This window comes from Watersipora subatra, chromosome 3 (genome assembly GCF_963576615.1).
Source record: "Watersipora subatra chromosome 3, tzWatSuba1.1, whole genome shotgun sequence".
Lineage (NCBI taxonomy): Eukaryota > Metazoa > Bryozoa > Gymnolaemata > Cheilostomatida > Watersiporidae > Watersipora > Watersipora subatra.
In genome coordinates, this window is record NC_088710.1 from 16,163,033 (window position 1) to 16,185,628 (window position 22,596).

General features: G+C 35.2%; 1 protein-coding gene across 1 annotated transcript in view; it reads right to left on the reverse strand.

Moving 5' to 3' along the window:
- Nucleotides 1-22,596, reverse strand: part of LOC137390191 (uncharacterized) — a 39,272-nt gene that overhangs the window by 12,585 nt on the left and 4,091 nt on the right. The window contains exons 4-10 of the mRNA XM_068076483.1: nucleotides 21,571-21,780; nucleotides 19,346-19,633; nucleotides 16,156-16,263; nucleotides 13,027-13,127; nucleotides 6,577-6,784; nucleotides 5,838-5,951; nucleotides 2,051-2,122 (exon numbers count right to left, since the gene is read on the reverse strand). Of these exons, the coding sequence (XP_067932584.1) occupies nucleotides 2,051-2,122; nucleotides 5,838-5,951; nucleotides 6,577-6,784; nucleotides 13,027-13,127; nucleotides 16,156-16,263; nucleotides 19,346-19,633; nucleotides 21,571-21,780 (1,101 nt within the window). The remainder of the gene's footprint in view (nucleotides 1-2,050; nucleotides 2,123-5,837; nucleotides 5,952-6,576; nucleotides 6,785-13,026; nucleotides 13,128-16,155; nucleotides 16,264-19,345; nucleotides 19,634-21,570; nucleotides 21,781-22,596) is intronic.

Below are 22,596 nucleotides of genomic sequence, written 5' to 3' on the forward strand. Positions count from 1 at the left end.
CCTTTTGATACCGAATAACTGTAATGTAAATTTTGTTGCAAGTCAACCTTTAAATATGATAAAGTAGTGTGCATCAGCTGCTGACTTAGTCAAGCCTTCATGTTGAGGAAGTTGGCGACTGGCAGCAGCAAACTCCCAAATAACCGTTACATAAAAAATAAATTCTTTCTGGGATCTTCTTTATACGCTAAAACCTTCATACGTTGAAGCAAATACTCCTATAAAAATACACTGTAATTAATATAATTTGTTTCAGAGCTCAGAAACCTCCGATTATACTTATTACAAAAAACATTGAAAAAAAGCATATTTAAAACCGTAATATTTACACTGAAGTAGCCAATTAAACCAGCTTTTGTATTAACACTTTCTTTACCTAGGAGACACGCAGGCACAGGGGGGGAGGGGGCTCAGAAAATGCGTGCGTTCAGAAAAGGTTGGTAGAGATACCTGGCACAGCTTACCTTAACTTATAATATATATAGTTTAAATCCGTTTAAATTCATTTACCTATATGCATTTTTTGTATGTCTTAATATTTTTTATATTATTTCTTATTTTCATCGGCCTCTTCGCATTCACTTACGAAGCTGCAATGGTTCAGGAGATTTAGGTTTTGTTGGAAATTACTTCGGGTGAAGAGTAAAAATAATAGGCATATCACTTTTTATACACGTATACTGAATTGATTGTAAGCGATGGTTTGATTGTAGTTCACTTTATATACAGATCAAGTTAAAGACCATAAAGAATCAGGTGAATTAAATTCCAAAATATGTAACATAAACACGCAGAGGTATCAAGCTCGGTCGATAGTGAAATAACCTGGCATGTAATTCCTCGGGTTCTCATACCATTGATGCTTGATAATTCATTGATACCCAATTAACTATCAGAACTTTCGACTGAACTATCTAACACAATGAATTGTGTGAATGATTCCCAACTTCTAATAATATGGGAAAAGTAACTGCTGTTGAGAAATCAACTTGAGTTTTTGAACTAGCAAAACTTATAATCGAGTGTGCAATGAAGAGCCTAATTCCTCACGTAACCTGAGTTGTAGCTGAAATTAAACACCTTCCCTTTTTCTGAAACTGAAATGAACACTTTGCGAGTATATTCAATCTTGATTCAATGAGTTACAGTTGCTGAGAATATAACTTGCAACAAGAATTATTTCTATGAAATTGGTATGTCGTCAAAATTTTCTTGGATTTAATTAAACTTGAAACAGTATGTCATCACGAACTAACAATCATCTCTTGAAAACAAGAAATGAAGTAGTCGCCCGAAGCAGCTAGTTATGAAGGCAGTCAATTTTGATCAAAACAATATTTACATTTAAATACAACCAAACAAAAATTATTTTTATATTCAATTTTTAGTTCATGCAAAATAGGTTTTTGCTTTACTAAAATAATTTATTAACAAAACTCACTAACTAAAACTCACTGTATTTGTTATGACAACTTTTGTTTTGATTTTGATCTTGCCGCTGTACCGCATCAGAATGGCCCTAACTAGTTTGACTGCAAACTCATAGCTAAATATGTTTCATTTTCAGAAATGGAAAGGTGATACTGGTAACAATAAGGCTATGATAAGCTCAATAGAATCATAGGCTCCAAGGCTAATACCTCAGAGTATAGAAATAAAATAAACCAAAAATCCTTTCCAAGCCATCGCATTCATATCTCAAGATATGATTGTACTCTGTAGGCAGGTTTCAACAAACATTTGGTCAAGTTAAAACTGTGATTACGAATCAAAAAAGCTAAAAAGCTCTCAAAAAACCTTTAATAATCAATCATAATCAACGGTAGGCTGATAAAATGTGGTGCAAGAAAGACAGCAGATGTGAACTATTGCTGCTAGAGCTAGCAATGAATGCATACAGAAGCAAGTAGCAATCAACTGATGAACAAGAAATTCTAGCACAGTTCAGTCATCAATAACTACATCTATGTAACATAGAATGAGGGAATGACGCACCTTGTTCACCGACAATGAGATGGAATACATAAGAGTCTGAAAATAAGGTACTTACTCTTCCCTTCTTGTAGCTGCTCGCTTCCGACTCTGTATCAGAGTGAACCTTTCTTTTCCTCCCGAACGGCAGCTGGACAAAAGTGAGACACAATATCCATGGATATAACATACCGATATGAGTGGTTATGACTGACAAGCAACAGATAAAAAATGTATAGACTCGTACAGTTATGAACGTACCACAGAATTATTCACAATGGCTAGACAAACAACGTAACCGATAGTAAGGTCCTACAGGACTGGGTATAGATTGTGGTAGGGCCTTAGTATGATGGGTATAGATTGTGGTAGAGCCTTCGCATTATAGTAGGCTGTGCGATGGAACCTGATGTTGAAACCATCACACATTCCTCATTATTTCATAAATATTAAGCTGTAAGAGATTAGTTGATCATGAGTGAGCAACTGCAGGATTACTAGATGAAACCGCTAGTTTGGCCGGCAGTAAAAATAAACTGTAGGTCATTAGCAATGAGACGCCCTCAGCTGTACATAAAGTAACTGCTGGTCCACATCTGGTCAACTATGTAATCAGCAATGTTACAGACCAGACACTCAGTCACTAACCGCATCGATAGTCATTATGATCAGTGGGTATCTGTTTATTGAATGTAAGTCCATGCCAGGCAACTTGCTCACCCTTTTACCGGAGTGTGACTACTCCTTGAGAGAAAACGAAAACGCATGACCTAACAGAATTTTTATGTCACAGCAAATTTAGGTAACGGGTCTCTTGTAACTGGCTGAACTGTACATACATATTTGGTTACGACTCGAGAAATGTTCTGCTTGCATTGCTAGCAAAGATCGGGACAGTTTGAAGTAGACTACTCAGGATATGATTACCCTGGTATACAATTATCCTGATATATGATTACCCAGATATACGACTTTTTCACTTTACGAAGTGGAACATGATGATTTTTTCACCTCGCCATACGAATCTTTGTTCACCATACGACTTAAACAAAATGTTTGCCCAAATTCAAATTTGGCAGTCGGTGTGCTTATTTTGTCAAAATAACAAAGGTGCCAAAATGTTGTTTTCTGAAAACATTTTAACAACACATGACCGATTTCTCTCAGTTCTGCATTTATCGAGCGTAAAACAGCAATGTTTTCTCTTCAGAACAGGGGTGTCCAAACTTTTTGCAAAGGGGGCCAGATTTGGCGTGTTAAAAATATAGGGGGCCAACCTCGGCAGAAATTTTTCACATATAACAGCAATTAATTTAAATAAATTTTACCAAGCCAATCAGTGTTTCATATTTGCTTTTTTATTTTAATTTCAGTTATCTCACGCATGTGTTTTGGTTCGTTTGAAACATGCATATAAAAGTTGCATTGGCATTATAATTGAAATTTAATAATCACTCAACTTAACTTTTTTAAAACTAACTTTTTTGTAACAATTGAACAGAAGTAAATGTACTCTTGAGTACAAATTACATTTGCAACATGTAACAATATCTCACTATGGCAGTTTAATACTTATAGAATTTTTAAACACAATTACAGAAAAATGAACAAGTAATAGGCATATCAACAAGTGCAGAGCTCATTTAAAATATGACAGTAAGTATAAATGTTGATTGGATTTTTAAATGTTGAACATGCAGGCAACAGCACTTCTGCCCAATTTATTAACCCTTAGAACCCTGGTAATTTTTGTCAGTTGTGTCAGTAGCCCTAAGCAATCTGTCCAACGATCCTAAGTTTTTAAACTTTTATTAAATATAACTAAACATGCTCATAATATAATGATATTTGGTCAAGCATTAGTAAAAAGGTCGAGCAACTTGTCACAGCAAATGTCATTAAACAGAAAAAATAGTGCGTCAACATTATTCGGGCCAAAACTATAAAAGTTTATACGATTTAAAAAAAATCGTTAAAACATTTACAGTAGCATCATATTCATTGACCACATGTTCATTATCATTTCATGACTCAAAATATAGTGGAAAATTATAGTTAGTATCATAAAATTTGTTATTTGCATCACAATTATTTATGACCTACCAACAAACGAGTCGTACCAATTTTTTCGCGATACCGTTCTAATAAAATTTGTTATTAAATTGAATGAAGTGAAGATATTTGAAAACTGTTACAAATGGACGAGACATTTCTGGTCAAACATCCTGTGCAAGAATTAATATGATTGGTTTACGCTATTACTTAAGAAACTGAATTTGTAAACAAAGCCATGTGAATGTCAGAAATCAAGCCGTTAGGGACTTTGACGCTCCTTACGCAATGCTGGAAAATCGTCGTTAGGTTCAAAGGGTTAATTCCACAGGCGGGCCAGATGTTATTGATTTTATGATAGAGGCTGCGGGCCGGATGAAAATTAACCTTGGACCACATTTGGCCCGCAAGCCGGACTATGGACATGCCTGCTTTAGAACAAAAAGCAAAGTTGGAGTTGCAATCCCTTTAAACAGAGGTCAAGACAACTTCCATTAACCTGCTAACAAAAATAAAAACCCAATTTATTAGGCAAATAGCATTGTTCGGGCTTTCTGGCCGAATTAGGTTGAAGAAGGTTTTAATGAGATCTGCTAGAATTACATTAAAAACAAAGCCAGAAATGAATAAGCGATAAAATTTTAGTGATAAAAAGTTGAAATTCAGTAAAATAGTTAAAAATACATACTAAAACTTACCTTCAAGTGTGTGTTTAGTAAACTAAACTTAGTTAAAGTGAATTCAAAGTGTATGTTATATATACGTCTGTTTTTAAGGTGAGAACTCTCTACAGTACATAATCCACATAGCAATGCTACATTTTAATGCAGATCATAATCAATAAATACACTAAATATATTTAACTTACTGTAAGTAACTATAGTTACTGAAGTTAACATACTGTTTTGTTACTAATTTTTAATATGTACAGTACTTGTATAAAATTTTGATGATTTTTTACCCAGGGTTGTTTGCATTATATAAATTAGGCATTTATTTATTTATTTTCACTGTATTTAGGAATTTGGATTAGCTTTGAACAAACAATGTGCAGTTTTTTATATCTGTCATCAAATGGGCTAATGAAGACTGAGTTGTATTTCGAACTGTGACCAAATAGGCATGTACGAGTATATCTTAACCAGTTTCAATAAAACATACACTTGAAATGACCTGAAATTTGGTGAATTTCGACCTCAACTGTTCTACCTCAACCAAACCTTTAACAATATCGTCTTACACCTTACTCTTAACATCAACTGTTTATCCTACATGTCCCAAACCTGTGAGCTACCACCACACTATCAATTCATACAGTACTAACATCATCCTACTAATCAGCACACTATCAAACCATATGCTACTAATTCTCCCTCTACTAACCTACCAAGTGAGAACTTGCTTCAACTATGCAAGGTTGAAGCAAGTTAGCACTAGTACACTTTATGCAACGTCTACTTTGTGCAGTCTCAAGAACAGTATAGCAGCTACTTCAAAAAAAGGTTGCCATTCTATCCTCATTTATATATAACTGGTCAACCGGTAGTGTCACCGATGGAGTCACCGGTTGCGTGAGAGACTTTAGACTATTTTCAAGGGCACCGTGACTAATAGCCTATACCTCATCTGTAAATTAACCTTATCACAAGAAGAAAGATATGTGAAGACATTTTTTATATCTATGTAAAAGTAAAAGAAGAGCTGCTGTTGAATGATTGACTGTTCACATCTGCTAGTGCGCAGACAACCTTTAAGAAAACGATGTAAGACAAGAGAGGATACAGAATACGAGGACCTAAACTGAACTAATTTACCTTTGAGCTTGGCCTTTCACTTGTCGTACTCCCTACCTCCGACATATTGTCGCCTGGTAACATGGGAGTAGCGCTGCGTGACCTTGACCTAGAGTCTGTGTACTTCTTACCCGCCTAAAATAGATTCAACACAAACGAGTCAAGTGAACATCTTACTATTAAAAAACTGTGAACTGGTCTGATTCTCTATAACATTCAGGGACTTTGAAATTTTTTTTCAAAAACTATATTTTATGGGAGTCGTTTGGTAGCGCTGCCTGCTAGAATGACACACTAAAGTCAGCCAATTATTAACATAAACTTCGCATATCGATAATCAGTCTAAAGTAGATACAAGGACTGATCTCGTCAACAACCACTACAACCAAACTTATCGTAACCAAATTGCGGTTCAATGACATTAGCAGGGCGAACGAGACAAAATTACGATTTGATTGAACAATGTACACCTCAAGCAAGCTTAGATATATTTTAACTTCTGCTGTAAGAATTTTGTGACAGCTTATGACAGATTAGACTGATAGAATGAATGCCTGTGTGACTGTTACAGTTTGAATGGAGTTGCATGGAATGAATAGATAGTTGTTTTTTCTAAATTTTTCAAATGCTACTGGGCTGCCTTATCTCTAGTTTTAAACTTAACATAGCTTGGAGGCTATCACAACTTATGAGCGATTACGGTATACAAAACACCTACATTTTTTAGAGTTGGCTAACAATCTTACATAAAACTACTCACCTCCGCGAGCATCTTTTGGCAGAGACATTGTATGTGCTCCTCCCCGACGCTATTCTCCCCCTTATTATCTTTGATATTTTCAAGGGCTGGACGGAAGTACCTGCTAATATAGCTGTCTATGATGCGTTGTATTTCCACACTGATGTCCGATTGCATCACCTCCCGGAGCACGTCCAGTGATTTGGCAGCCCCGGTAATGCACACAGATCTAACAAAGAAATATTAAATGTACTTAAACTTTGTGAAAGTACTAAATTCTGCAATAGTAAAACTGAGTAATAGAGCTTTGGTATGTTGCATTTAACTCAAATAACAGAAAGATATGTATTTACACTTATTCAAGGAGAATGTAAAGCAATGAGAAGACAACAACTGAATAGGTGCATGCAAAAAATCATGAGCATGATAATAAATTTGACATAAATCGAGCAATGACACTTATATTTCAGCTCGTCTAACAAAAATGAAATAATCAACTGCAGCTCCTTGATTTTTGCACATCTATAGCTCTATTAAAAATTTAAATCATGACTTAAACTTGAAAAAGGATCATCTAAAAACTATTTTTCAAGAGTAAAAGAAATAAAATTGGGAGTTGTCCATCTACTATTGTAGACAGAAAACTCCACGCTTTCTACTCTCATTTACGCCAATGTTTGTGAGACAGCTCTAGCTGACCATTCCAACTTCCTGTTGGACACAACTGGTCTTGTAGCAAGTTAACTGACTTCATTAAAACATTGCTACTTGACTGAATAATAATTTTAATAATCTAAAACAAACCTGGAATGCATTTTAATTTTTTAGCTACAATAAGTACGTATGTGGCTTCCATAATTATTTGTGGTGATTAAATAAAATTACACAACACATTTTTTAAATTATTTTTAACAGTTCTTTATCTGTTAGTCTCTGCACGACAACATAGTGTCAACAGCTTGTTTAAGCTGATCATAACCAAACAGGATTTTAAAAGCCATTCTAACAGTGTATGATTAAAGAAATACAAATTTCAAGATATTGTATAGCTTTCTAGCTTTTATAGCTGGGATATTTTTATACCCCCAAATTCTGAAGTTCTGCCTCCTTCAGAAAAATAAATTGTACACATCAATTTCTGAATGTTGCCAATTCTTTAAGAGCTAACATTTAGGTTACAAGAGCAACTGTTGGCTAGGCCTTGGAAAAAAACTGCAAAGTGAATGTGAATTGACTGGCATTTCGCTACAAATATTTGTGAAGTGAGAAAAAGTTCAAATACACAGTGGAATCTCTATTTACGAAATTAATTTATTCTGGAAACCGTTTCAAAAGTAGACAACTCCCCAAGTAGAAACCCATTTTACCATATAACGTAAAACCTCTATTTGAAACCATGGTACTCTACTTTTCAACCTTCCCTGATAGCGGTGTTTTATTAAAGGTGACGTTGAAATAATAGAGGACTGCGCTGTAATTTTGACTAGCTTGTCAGAAATTTGGGCAGATAAATTTAACACTTTTACAGGCAAAGCGATGCTAATGTCGCCTATATTTTGCTCTCTCCATCGGGGGGCGAAATTAATGGCATTGGCCTCAGCATTTTTTGCGAAACCGTTTTTCATATACAGTAATACTTCAACTTACGAGTGCTCCAACGTACGAGAAACTTGAGATACGAGCCAGCTTTTAAGCAGGTTTTAGCACTAACATACGAGCCATATTTGAGATACGAGCACGTGAGTCAGTTGCCAAGTATGCCGGAGGTGTTTTATGACAACAGCATCAATCTGTATTTTTCAACTGCACAGGTTATACTTTTGTACCGTGTTTTTGTGCACGCTTTTCAGTGCAGAATTATGTGAATTAAAAGTACTGTGCGTAGACCGAAAGTTTGGTAGTAAAATGAAAAATAATGCAAAGAAAAAGCAAATGATAACAATTGATATTAAACGGAAAATTATTGAAAAATATGCGAAATGTGTATGCATGATTGAGCTAGCTCAGCAATATGACAGAAACACATCCACAATTATCAAACAGAAGGATTATATTCAGGGCATTTAGCTCGCAAAAGTACGTACTAACCGTAGTTTCTAAACGGCGCGGCGATCTTCACCACCACTGATGGAGAGACCGCTCAGGCATTGGATATAAGATAAACAATTGGCCGGTGACAGCATAACTGAAATGACGCTATTTGAAAAGGCCGTTGCTATCTATCAAAACTATAAAAAATAGACATTCGGACAAGTTGGCCAGTGGTCGTGCATTAAACCTTTGTGACGACACCTGGGTTCGTCCTAATCGCGACATGTTGAAAGGGCGACAAAGGCAAACGTCCTTAGATAGGTTCATCTTAAAACGGCCGGCTAGTTGTGAAAGCAAAACAAAGGAAAAATTAGCTAACTAGCGAGAAACTGCAAACTATGAACGCCGAAGAAATTTTAATTACGTTAAGTTAAAAATGAAAGTTTGCTTTTAGATTTGCTTCTAAGTTTGTCTTTTAAGACTTTGATAAAATCCAAATTTATCAAAGTAAACTGTTGTAATGAAGGATAACTTATATATCTCTCTCTGGCAAATGCTAGCGTTAGCTGCTATTGTATGTATTTAATTTTACATTTTAATTTAACACATTTCCTTACATTATTTTTTATTTGTTGCTTTTTAAAAGCAAGTGGTAAGTTAGGACAGTAACCAACATGTTCTTTCTGTCACAATATCTTGTTTTGAGTGTTTTATTTGCATTTTACAGAGTATGGAAACCAATAAATATATATTTAATTGTTCTATATATAAATAAATTGCACCAACATGCGAGTAAATTGACATACGAGCTCAGTCTCGGAACGCATTAAGCTCGTAAGTCGAAGTATGACTGTACGTCGAAGTATCAGACTGAGTTAAACAAGGAACTACTCCGAGTAGAAAAAACATTAGCTGGATACAGTCATTAATTATTTTGATGGGGTTGATTTTGAAGTTGGATGAAAAAACCATATAGCTTTAGGGTTAGAAAATGGATTTCCTGAAAAATATTTTAATTTTTAAACAAAACGCTTGTAAGTTTCCAGTTAATGTTGTACACCACATTATGGACGAATCTGAAAACAATGGATAGGGTTTAGACTTTAGTAACTCTGAATAAGTGTGTAGTTCTGATGACTGTGACGATCGATTTTCTCAGGTAAATCAAAGCAACTACTACAGCAACAATGAAAGAATTAATTGCTATAGATGTAATCGAGTCATCATTAGTATGATTTTTTGGACACTTGTCTGCTGATCACTTTCTATTATGGGTTCGTAAAGATCAAAGAATGTCAACGTGGCGTTCAAATACACTCGGTGTTCAACTAAAGAGTGGTACTGTATTTTTGACCCATCTTCTACAGTAACGTTCTATTAAAGGTGATGTTCAAATAGAGGTTTTAGGGTAAATGCCCTAGTCCATAACAAGCCCTGCAAAGCTTGGACATAACATTTGTTTAAATTATAAATACATATAATGTCTAAAACCTCAAACAAATATATGTTAGAATTATATCACTACATAATAAATAGAAAAGTGCACATGAAAAGAGAATTAATGAATAAAAACTACAAATGGTACGATTGACTAAGCAAAGACTGTGAGACGAGGGAAAATGGCAGTCTGAAAGGGTGGGTGTTGTGTTGCTGTCTTGGTTTTGTTTTGCTAAGAATAAGTGTTTTTAATAATGAATATCAAAATATTTGCTTATATTGGCATGAATTTTAAAGCTGTAATCATGCAGAAAATACATAACTTGGATTGCTAAAAACAAAAGTTGTCCTACTCTGTATGTGATATATGATGGCTCCTAATTAAACGATGAACGAAAACAAAATGACTTCATTTACTGCCTTTCGCTAGCAAATGAAACTGGGTGAGATGCAAATGGGCGAAAACATGACAGAGCAAAATTGAAATGATTGTCGTATCTAGAAAACTATTTTAAGTCGGAGCAAAATTGAAAGAATTCATATGTAGAGTCTGTCATAGGTATAGGTTCCATTGCATAATGAAGTGAACTTCAGGAAATATCTTCAGCTAAAATACTAGTTTCCATAGCAACTAATGTAGTTTGAAACATAGGTTGGACCTAAACTGATACACATCTCCATCATCTTTGTACAGGCACTGTAACTCTGTCAAAATCACAGGAACAAAGGGTAATTTAATTTAAAAAACGACTTGGTTGTGTTTATTTAATGATAAAAAATATAACCATATTGTAATGTTTTGAAGATGTTACAAGAGTAATGGCAAACATCCTGAATACCGCGTGTAACTATTAAATATTTCTCTTCCATGAACTTATATTACGCCGATTAGCTGTTCATAAATATTACTTTTGAAGGGGATGTGACAATCGAGAAAGTCTACAAATTTTGTAATTATTTTCTAAACGAACAACCATATTTTCATTAGGGAGTAATCTCCTCATGTTTGCCCATGAGTGGTGGTGCAAACCAATGACAAATGCAAATTAATGCAAACTATCTACACGGCCAACCCTAAATATTAAATACTATCATGGGCAACACATTAATACAATGTCGTTTAATTTTGTGAAAAGTATGTGAAACTGTTTAAAATAGCTAAATATTCGTCACGCAAAAAAATCCTACAACACTAAAATCAAAGTTGCATGATTATTGAACCTAACTTTCAAGACAATATAGTTAAGAAATTTAATAACAATGCATACCGCTATCTATCTGTAGAAACAATATAATGCTGCTCGTGCGATGGTCAATAAGCTGGCAAAACTTATTATTGATTTTTAGTTTTATTCTTATCAAACTGTTTTAAATATTAATTGAATGAGCCTACGTGTAACGCACAGAGCGAGGGAGACAAATCTATCTAATTGGCTGTTGGTAGACTAAAATACAATATAACTTCTACATTTAAAGTTAATTTGCTTCCAAACCTGTTTCACCTGTTGAAACCAACAAATTCTAAAGCAAGTAATCTCATGATTATACACAGTCTTTGATTTACCTTAATCTACCGTTGAAAAAGGTATGATAGCTCCAATCAACATAGCTTATAAAGCATTTATTTATATTTTTCTTTATATGCTATTTTTTATATGCCTCTTCACTTTCATTTACAAACTACAATGTATTGAGAAACTTAATGTCATATGTTAGAAATAACTTTGAGCGTTCGGTTAAATATTTGACGGAGGTTTTTCATGTTGTACAATCATATGTAAAGACAATTCTCAGTAATGATTTGGAGTGTATGAAAGGGTTATCACATTTAAAGTTTATAAAATCTCAAATCGGAATTCTATTAAACATTCCACAGCAACGTTATACAGTGGAACCTCGGTTCTCGAACACAATCCGTTCCAGAAGGTTGTTCGAAAACTGAGTTGTTCGAGATCCGAAACAAGTTTTCCCATTAGAATTAATGTATGTAAATTTTAATCTGTTCCAAGTCGATTTAACAACTTCGGTAAAGTATTTTTTAACATTTTACACCATAAACTGTACTGTATACGGCATACTATAAATAAAAACGGGTAGATATAGATCGTGTTTAATTTTAATAAAATATTTTCTATCTATGATGATGAAAAAATAAAACAAAAAGTAAACATTTCATTTTCTTTGCTCTTAAAACATCGAAAACATTAAAGGTTACGATAAAATACCAAAAATCGCAGAAATTGATAATGAAACAGCAAAAAAATGCAACAGGTCATTTACATCGAAAATCATGTGAAAAAGAAAATAGAAACAGATGGCTCCTTTTTGTAAAGAATTAATGACACGAAACTTCTCCCTTTGTTTGAGAACCTTCCGAAAGAGGCTCATAGCAACGTCATTAAACGTATAAACATGCTAGTTCCGGAGTGTTCCAACTGTTTAATTCAAATTCTCATGTTCCGGTTTGGTTGAGAACCAAATTTATGGTCGAGATCCGAGACAAACAAATCTCAAATTTTTTGGTCGAAAAGCGAGTTGGTCGAGAATCGAAGCGTTCGAGAACCGAGGTTCCACTGTACATGTTAGTCACTCAAAAACGTGGAGCCCTGAAGCTGGATGCTTATGAATTCAGCTGTAAGATTTTGGCATGCCTTTTCAAGCAGGTAGTGCTGATTCCTTGATAACAATGGTTAAAATTTGAACCAAATGTTAGGATGAAGTGTGGTCATTAGCTGTGTGTAAAGATCTGCAAAAATAGCCTGTGTGTGTTCTAGCAATAGCATTAGTGCTGTTTAATTGGATGAAGTGTCATATGACACTCAGTTGTGTTGGCAGCAATAAATAATTTACCACATATTCAGCGTTTTAAAATGAAGCGATGAAGTAAGTTCCAAATAATGGCACTTACTACAAGAAAAGGTACTACTACAATGCAACTCATAAACATGCCTAGAAGGATATAGCAGAGGCCGACATAGCTGTAGTAAGAATCAACAGACTTACCGGGCTCTTTGCATAGCTATAGAGTGAGATCTATAGGAAGATGCATACGGTGAACTGGTAGGAAAGTTATCTAGATTATGTATCCGTTGATTATATAAATTCTACAACAAAAAGCGTCATATAGCACCTGGACAGAGAAGAGATACTAGGAGAAAATAAGACCATACTAGTTAACATGATAAGCAAATTCATCAAGTCAGTCAGTTTATTCTTGACGCAGTACTTCCTCCTTCATACAGAATCGTCTCCTTTTATAACAGGAACAACTCCACATAATTTTTTCGTTGTATTTTGCAGAGGTCTTTTTTTGTTTAATTAAATCTATAAATTCTGTTGACTGTGTGGAAGATCAAGGATATATCTATATATATAAACTTACACACATCACCCTCAAAATAAGAGCAATTTTAGAAACCACCTTGCGACTTGAGAATCATCAATTTCTATATACGACCAGATGTAGCAATTATATCTATTTAAATATATCTGATTGGTATTGAACTCTAAAACACTATAGCAACTTGAAACATTTAATTGGATATGCGAAAAGTAGTTCTGGCAAGTAAGCTGGTAACCTTAAAGGTTGACTTGCAACAAAATTCACATCACAGTTATTTGGTATCAAAAGATTCACCATGTCTTACTCTGTTGTGTTGTAGGTGCCAAATATGTGGAAATGTGATTACAAGCTCTTAGAAGCTCAAAAACGAAAAGCCGCCGTGGATTGGAATCTCTTTATTTTTCTGACGTAGTCATGAAATTCTTTTATTGTCTTGTGATGTTCTCACGTGAATTGAAAGGCCAATAAAAAGCTCAATATAAAACTTATCGTAGCACTAGTTTATGACAAACACTTCGGGTTTTACCGAAAACCCCGTATCAAATGTAGATGCTCGCTACTTTACAGTTTTGTTTCGGTTTGGTCTAATCGGCAAGTCGTAATCTGATCATGTGACCCAATACTTCGCAAATAATTTCTGCAGCGCTTTTCGATTATCACAAGTGACCAACAGGCTCGTCATGATTATCAGACAATGATATGTACTCCTTCAAGCTAAGGCTAAAAAATTAAACGAATTTTTACGGTAAGTTATAAGATATCACTGCTAAAAGTGACAGCATTACAATGACGATAAAACAGACGCATAAGAACAATAGACATGGTTTTATTGAATGCGTGAAGTAAATTTGTGAAAATATTTCGACGAATGAGATTGCATGAAAGTGTAAACAGAAACCATCTACCGCAGCTACATCACATTTGAGCCGTTTTGGAAAGAGAATCCAAACTACGACGTTCTTGTGTATCTGCGATTAACTGTTCGTTTTTGAGTTTTTAAGAGCTTGTAATCACATTTCCACATATTTTGCACTTACATGTACAACACAACAGAGTAAGACATGGTGAATCTTTTCATATCAAATAACGGTAATGTGAATTTTGTTGCAAGTCAACCTTTAATATAATCAGGGCACTCCTGGATACTCGATACACATGTAAATTATGGAGCCAGCTTTCATGTCGATGTGGTCCAGCCAATGGACTTCCATTCCATTTTATAGTGCAGTTGCTAGTCATGCCACCACTTACTGCACTGCCCTACCAATTTAGGCCTGTCATAATTCAGACATATCGCAAGAAAGACTGCCAAATGAATAGTACTTTTCATGAGTCTGATTTGTAAAAATGTTTTTAAACCATTTACCTATTTATTTTAGCACCATTTTTCTGTGATTACAAAGAAAACATTTATTATTCAGTTTTCCGATTTCTGTAACTCTCATACATACTATTAGGGTGCAATTTTGAAAAGCCGGCTTAACACTTTTGGTCGTCAAAATAAATTATAAATTCTACACTGGATCATTTAATAGCTGAATATTGCGACAAGTATGTCTTAAGTAAAACTACCATATTTTCCATTTACACTGCACAGTTTTTATGAGGAATTCGAAGGATTGCAACAACATCCAACTCATGGTTTACATATACTTGAAAAGCTAGAGGAAAGTGCCACACGTAGCGTTTTTTGTAACAGTAATGCTGAACCAGTCATATAGTTCATTGAGTAAGATAATTTAAAAGCTTATCAGGGATGAGTGAGTAGTTCTTTCGCATGCCCTCGCACGCACTTCATGAAGTGTGTGCAAAAGGAAAACAGGAAGTGCATTATCACAAAAGATAAGAAAATCTAACACAGGTGCTTTACGAGCAATTCATAAGAATCCGAAAACTTTTTTGATCGCACGTCTCATGACTCTAGCATTGCTAAACTTGTATGTATTGACAAGTGACACTTCTACGAGTCATGACTACAGCATTCACTCAGATTAACCTTGACAGAAGACCTATGGATGTCATTTTTCCATCTCTTACGTGACTTCCATGTGAACAAGGCTTTAATGAGCTTTCATAAATGTACATTTGAAAATTTACAATCCTTCATTTTTTTGTGACGTCATTCTATCGTTGTCAGCCATCTTTGTAGACAACTTTTATCGTTAAAAACACGAAGCTTTCGCCATAAATTTTTGAAACCGATGCTTTTGTTTGAAAATTTTTTAATTATAGTATCAAAATTATAGTATCAACACAAAAAAATACTATTAAATAAGAGAATGACAATCGTTTTCTACAAATAAGGCGGCTTTTTCGTGAACGAGCGCATGTGCAAACGACTTGAAGACGTAAAAAAAACGATGAATGAGTTTCTCATTCAAAAATTCACATACTTTTATATATTTTTCACCCTCTTTGAGCACCCGTATGTAGCAAACAGTTCTCTACCCTGCAAGAACTAGCAAACGTTGCATTCATGAACCTAAGCAAAGCTATGAATTTGTGAGTGCTTACAAATGCATAAATAACTTACATTGCATTACAATGCATTACTTAGTGCTAGGACAATGCATTACTTAGTGCTATAAATTTATGCCGACGACTAGGAACAGTCGATCTACTTGCTGATCTAAAACTAGTGCATGGCTTATGATTGCCTTTGGCACGCGGGAAACACGCAAAAAAACCGAACATTAGAGACCGTTTGATGGAATAACAGTTACAAACAAACAACTTTCCTAAAGTTGCCTTTCAACAACAGAGAATATATAAAAGTACAGTTGACTCACAGGTGAAACGCTGTCTCGACCAAAGTGAGACTCTGAGCTGTTCAGGCTTCCTCTCTCATTGTTCAAAGTCACCAGCTCCGAACTTGCTATTTTTGCTAATAATTTGAGCTGTAATACAAAAAAAAACCGCTTTAAGCCTGTCTCTAAATTACAAAGCTCGGTTAAATTAGGCTATACTACACTGGCTATAGATAAACTGTTCCAATTGTACTGTGCATATCTTGTATTGCATAGGCTAACTGTACTAATCGTACTACTGCACTATACTGTGTACTGCGTAGGCTAACTGTACTAATCATACTACTGTACCATACTGTATACCGCATATACTAATTGCGCAATTGTAGTATAATATATACACTAACTGTACTACTGTACTTTACTATGTACTGCATATGCCAACAGTACTAATTGTACTGAAAGAGTGAAAAATGAAGAGTGAACAATTTCTGCTCTAACTTACTTAGCGCCAACCCAATGATTTACTACAAAATAGAATAATAGCATTAACATGGTATAGTAATATAAGAATCGCTTTAAACATGTAAAGGATATGATTAATTCACATGATGTTGTAGAATAAAGTAAAAGTGAGTTTCATAAACATGAACAGCGACTGCAAAATTGAGAGAAGAGATTTTAGAGACTTAGAAGGGCAACAACAGAGAAGCAACAGTAATGCCCCATAGAAGCTATCCCAACAAAGAAACATGCTGAGGCTACTGCTTCACTGAACTTAAGGCTGGTTCATACTATCGCCATATTTCGGAGTTGTCCTTTAGGCATTCATCGTTGACGATGTGCACTGTAAATCGATAGCATCGATGGAGGAATGCAGACACGTCGGGAAAGTTTGCAGCCGTCAAGCTTTTCTGATATTTCGCCGAGCATTAAGGACAGTCTGTATAATGTGTACCATTTCGGCGGTAGCAATTCGCTGTCGCGGATAGCGTGATTTATTTATTTCTGTTTATGATAATTGCTGCGAAACTAGTATTTGATTTGAGTGCGCAGAAACAAAACAATTGCTTCGAGAAAAATTAAAAAGAAAAATGAGAACACTACATTACTAAGTAATCACTGTTGCAAACACGAATGGGTTTGTGATAGTGTCAACATGGTTATCACCAACGGTCACCGAAGCATTGTGGCAACAACATCGAGATATAGTCATATAGTGTGAAGCGGCCCTTAAATATAAAATTAGACCAGTTGGTCATTGCAAAGAACATGAAAACTGTATCACTGTTAAAATATTATAAATTATAAAATAATTTTTGAAATAAAAAACTGAGCTTGGCGCATTCACATGATTAACGGTGTGATCAGAAGTTGTAAACTGCTACACACTATGTTTCCAAAACTCGGTTAATACCCAAGTGTGGCATCATCCGCCAGATGGAAAACAGCAAGAATCCGCAAGTTAAACGAGTTTTGTTACTCGCAAACCTTTACCGAATGTTTCATGTTTGTGAAAGAAGAAAACGGCACTTGCAAATGATGCGCAAGAGAATGCCGCGCAAGCTATTCCATTCCAAACATTTTTCACACTTCAATCATTTTTTATTTCAATTTAAAGAATAGAGAAAGCATAATATTATTATGCTTTATTATTTATCTTGAGGTGTTGACTGATGTTCTAAAAAAAGAATCAAGGAGATTGACCAACCAGAAGCTGAGATATAGCCAGCCAAACACAGGTCTACCAAAAAACATAAGTGTTTTGGTAGTCATCAACATATGACGTATGAAATCGACTTGTGCGCCATGGGTCAATTAAGCCAACTAATGCGCTCTCCTATAACAATCACGGCGTTTTAATTGGTTTAATCCCTGGAAGTATGGAACAATCAAATTGGGCCTAACAATCATTGCTCCGAGAATTCCGAACCAGTCCCTCTGCCGTGTAGATTAGTTTTAGCATAAAACAATTACACGCATCTATTATTTCGCAACATTTCGCTATCTTGCTAGTTCAGCTCAGTTTTGTTGTTCTCCCACTTAGCTTCCCTATTCAGACTCATCTTTAGCGCTGTTCAGAATTTTTTACCTATAGCTAATAAATGGAATCAATTAAATCAATCATCAATCTCGGTTATCATTTGGAATTTTCTACAAATTATATTAGTTACATCATTTATTCTATACGCAGTTATATTATTATTTTGTATAATATGCATTATGATTATTATATTAATCATAGAAAATAATCATAGATAAGATAATAGATAAATAGAAAAATCAAATCAAGTTATCGTTTTCTTTTCTTACAGCAAGAGCAGCACGGTCAAGTTTTTCTTTTTAAAATTATGGCTGTAGTGAACTTACAGTCTGTTAATAGTGACGATAATCATAAAAATCAACTGAATGCTGCAGTAGGTACACAGTAGAAAAATGATGAATGAACAAAAATTCACATCCCCATTTCTTATTCTAAACGAACTGCAAATCGCGGATGTCGCATATAGACTATACACGCGCCATTCGTTGAACAGAGGATCTTCGGAGCATATCCGTGGAGATCGAGTTAAAATTTGAAGCACAATAGTCAAAATCTGCTCTTCTGTTTTGAAAAATCATGGCGAGGGGTTGTGGGAAAATGCCTTTACCACACAATGTTTGCTTGATTTTCCTGAGAAACCAGAACTAGTCTGTAAATTCTTTACTATCGCGAGAAGCGTTTCACATCTCGTAGCCTAAAACAATCATTATACGTAACGGCGGTAAGGGTGCGCAACTCCGGCACATGACCAATAAGTCGATTTCATACGTCACAATTCTCGGGATTTTCGAAGGGTTTTCCTCCGATTCGTTATTAGGTAGGCCTGTGTTTGGCTGGCTATATCTCAGCTTCTAGTGGGTCAATCTCCTTGATTCTTTTTTTAGAACATCAGTCAACACCTCAAGATAACTAATAAAGCATAATAATATTATGTTTTCTCTATTCTTTAAGCATTTCCGAATGCGTCGCTATGACATCTGGCTTAGAAATCTTTATCTTGTTTAATAAAGTGCCCGCATTATTATACATCATGTGAGTGTCCATCAAAACACTTTATCCCACAGTAACTCAACCTCGCACAACTCCAAATTCATGCAATGGAAACATTGTGATAGGCACTCGACTACACACAACAATGCATGAGTCGCAGCCAACAGGACTTATATCGATATGCGACTGGAAATGCACCTGGTGGTGTGGAGAAGGTTCCGGAGGAGCTTCCGCATCGCGATAAGGTCCGAGGTATGATGCATTTGTGTTGTTCTGGGTTGAAATTGGTGGCAGCTGCTGATTTGCTGATATGGATAGATGATTTGAATCTAGACTATTGTCTAATGGTTTTTGCTGGAGCATTTGTGTCGTTCGAGCGCCATTGAAAGCTAAGACTACATGATGTGGAGAAACTCTCTGTCTCTCCATTTCATTGAGTAGAGCTTCTTGCTTGCCGGCCTCGCTTGCTGCCTGTTCTTGCATTGTCTACAGTTACAAAAACCCAAAGTAACAAAAAGGAGGAATTTATTTTATGGTTCATAAAGAAAGCTTTAAGATGATAACTTTAATTAGATTTTGCAAAAATTACACGGCGAATCAATGAGCTACAGTTAAAATTTGACTTACACAGAATTTAAGTAGAATTTATCTGAAAGTATCAGCCTTTTTTATCATTTGCGATCATTTTTGATGTTTAAGGTGATCTGATTGCAGGAATGTTTTAAGATTAAAATCGATAAAACTTGAATGTGGTTAAAACACTCAGATCAAGCGAAAGGACGATTGTAACTTTGATAGTGGCAAAAAGACCAACAGAATAGAGATGCATAATGCTGCAACTTGATCGTAATAGCCGATATCAACTATAGCGATGATAACAACTATTGACATCATTTTGCATGTAGTTTTTTTCTGAGTGTTTTAATCGCGATAAAATTTTATCAAATTTAATCTAGAAACATCCTGGCAGTCAGATCACATCAAACATCAACAAAAATTGCAAATAATAGAAAAGTTCAGATACTTTCTTATAAAACATTATAAAATGTTGTGTAAACTCATCAGTATAAACTCAACTCAGACAGTTAACGGGAGAGAGGCTTGGGTGTAAGAGGAAGAATATTGAAAGCTAATACATCCCATTAGTCACTGGAAGTGTCTCTAGCGACAAGGCATTTACTGTATCTGGTACGAACAGTGTGTATGGCTATTAAACATCCAATAAATATAAGTCTAACAAAATTCTAGATTGAATGTACTATGTTCACTACAACACCATAATAATTGTAGAGAAACATGGTATAATCCATGCTGGGGAAGTTTTCAATAGCTCATATCCAACTACTTCAGTCTTTTATCAACGAAACTAGTTCAGGAGCATTTACACTTTTACTCAAACTTCTTAGCAAAGCCAAACAGTAAACTAAAAAATACCACAAGAATGGTTAAAAAGTCAGCTACTAAAAACAAAGTGAAAAGGAGATAAAATAGAACATTTTTACCATTCTTGGTTTGCATTTTAATCAATTTTTTACAGACTTTATGTATGCAATTTTGCACTTTTAAATAAAATGACTGTTAACTCTTTCACTACTGAGCTAAATTCGCTACTCTGACCAAATTAATTTTAACAGATTTTCGAAACATCGATATACGGCTAGTATTTATGCAATATCTCGAGAATAAATGCAGATATTGTTTTACTGTGAAATGCATCTTATTCAGAAACAATTCGCTACAAACAGATAAGTATAAAATTGTTTAGCGATTCCCACTCTTGCAAAATTTCTTACGCTCCTTTTGCATTGAACGAGCGCGGTAAATTTTTTATTACCATGACTATAGCGATCTGGTTTACCCATTTTGAAAAATAATTAGAAATGGAATTGCTTAGCAAAAAGCTTTTCCATTGGTTGCACGTGATTGGCAACAAAGTTGTTTCGTTGGAGACAAAGTTTGATTGGTCTAGCTAATGTATAGGCTTCATAATAAAAAAAAAGTGAAACCCTATTGATAGGCTGATACATCGGCTTATGGTCTGTACTTTTATTACCACGATAGCCGATACATCAGCTTACGGTGGCGAAATAGTTGAAAAAACTGTATTATGAAACATTGGCCAGTACTCTCTAAAGCCAATATTACATAGATTTCATGTAGAAATTGGACTATTTCAAAGCCGTATATATCCGCCAAACTGCAATATTGACAATGAATAACACCTCAGAGTTTTGACTAAATGCATCAGTTTGTGAATGGTCTTCCGAGATATTTTCATGAGGTTATACGACATGACAAGCATTAGCAATTGAACAAAACTTTGTCAATGAAATTTGGTCAGCAAAGAAATTTTATGAAAAACAATTAGCAATTGGTCTATTTATAAGATAGCTGACGATTGACAGACAAGCTTTGAGACTAACCTGCAAGTACTGCATCTGTTGCAGGTGATTGCTGATGGAGTTTTGAGCGGCTATAGCCTGTTGCTGCTGGAGAAAAGCGGCGTGCTGCATGGCAACTTGCTGCATAGCTGACTCAGATTGAGAAGCAGACACGGGAATCATTAACGTGTTGGGTGAAGAATGGGGATTTGGCCTGAGTACTTTCAGTAGCTCAGGCTGCACTCCTGCATGCTACAATCATGCAAATACATACCTTTCATTTATTACCTATGTTTACATAAAAGAAACCTAGGTGTATGCTTTAGCCCTTACTACACACCTAATTTTATCTACCCTCCGCACCATATAGATTTCATAATCTCACAGTCATTCTACATATCCAGATGTGAAATATGTAATTCCTGTCATGTACATATAATAAACGCTTTGTATACTTCAATCGAAGTCTACCTCATACTACTCATAAATATAGGTAGAAATCGATCTACCTATACTTCAACCGAAGTCTGAAAACTCGACACTTGAGCTGGTTCACCCTCCATCGCCGTATGTTGGTGTTAATCGCATAATACCTCCGTGATGGTTCGTACTAACAATGTTCACACTATCACAAACCCATCCGCATTTACATCAGCGAAATGTCCACAGCATAGCATTCTCATTATACAATGAAGTTGCTAAAATGAAAATATACTAGTCCCTCAGCAACTGTCATGGAAGAAAATATGGATCGCGCAATCGGCGACAGTCAGTCACTATAGCCAAAGTGGTACTCATTGCATGGGCTGTCAGAGATGCTCGACGAACTATCGGGAAAGTTTGACAACTGCAAAATGTCTAGAAGTATCCGCGTTGCCTCTACGATGCCTTTAGTTTACGGTGTACATAATCGACGAATAATCGCTGAGAGAATAACACCGTCACACGGCCTAAATTTTATAATATAGAAGTCATTTATAAACATTTGGTTTATGTATAACCTTTGATAGACTTGTTCATTTTCAGATCGTGTGTGACCACAAGTGAGTGAAACAACCCTCGACCACT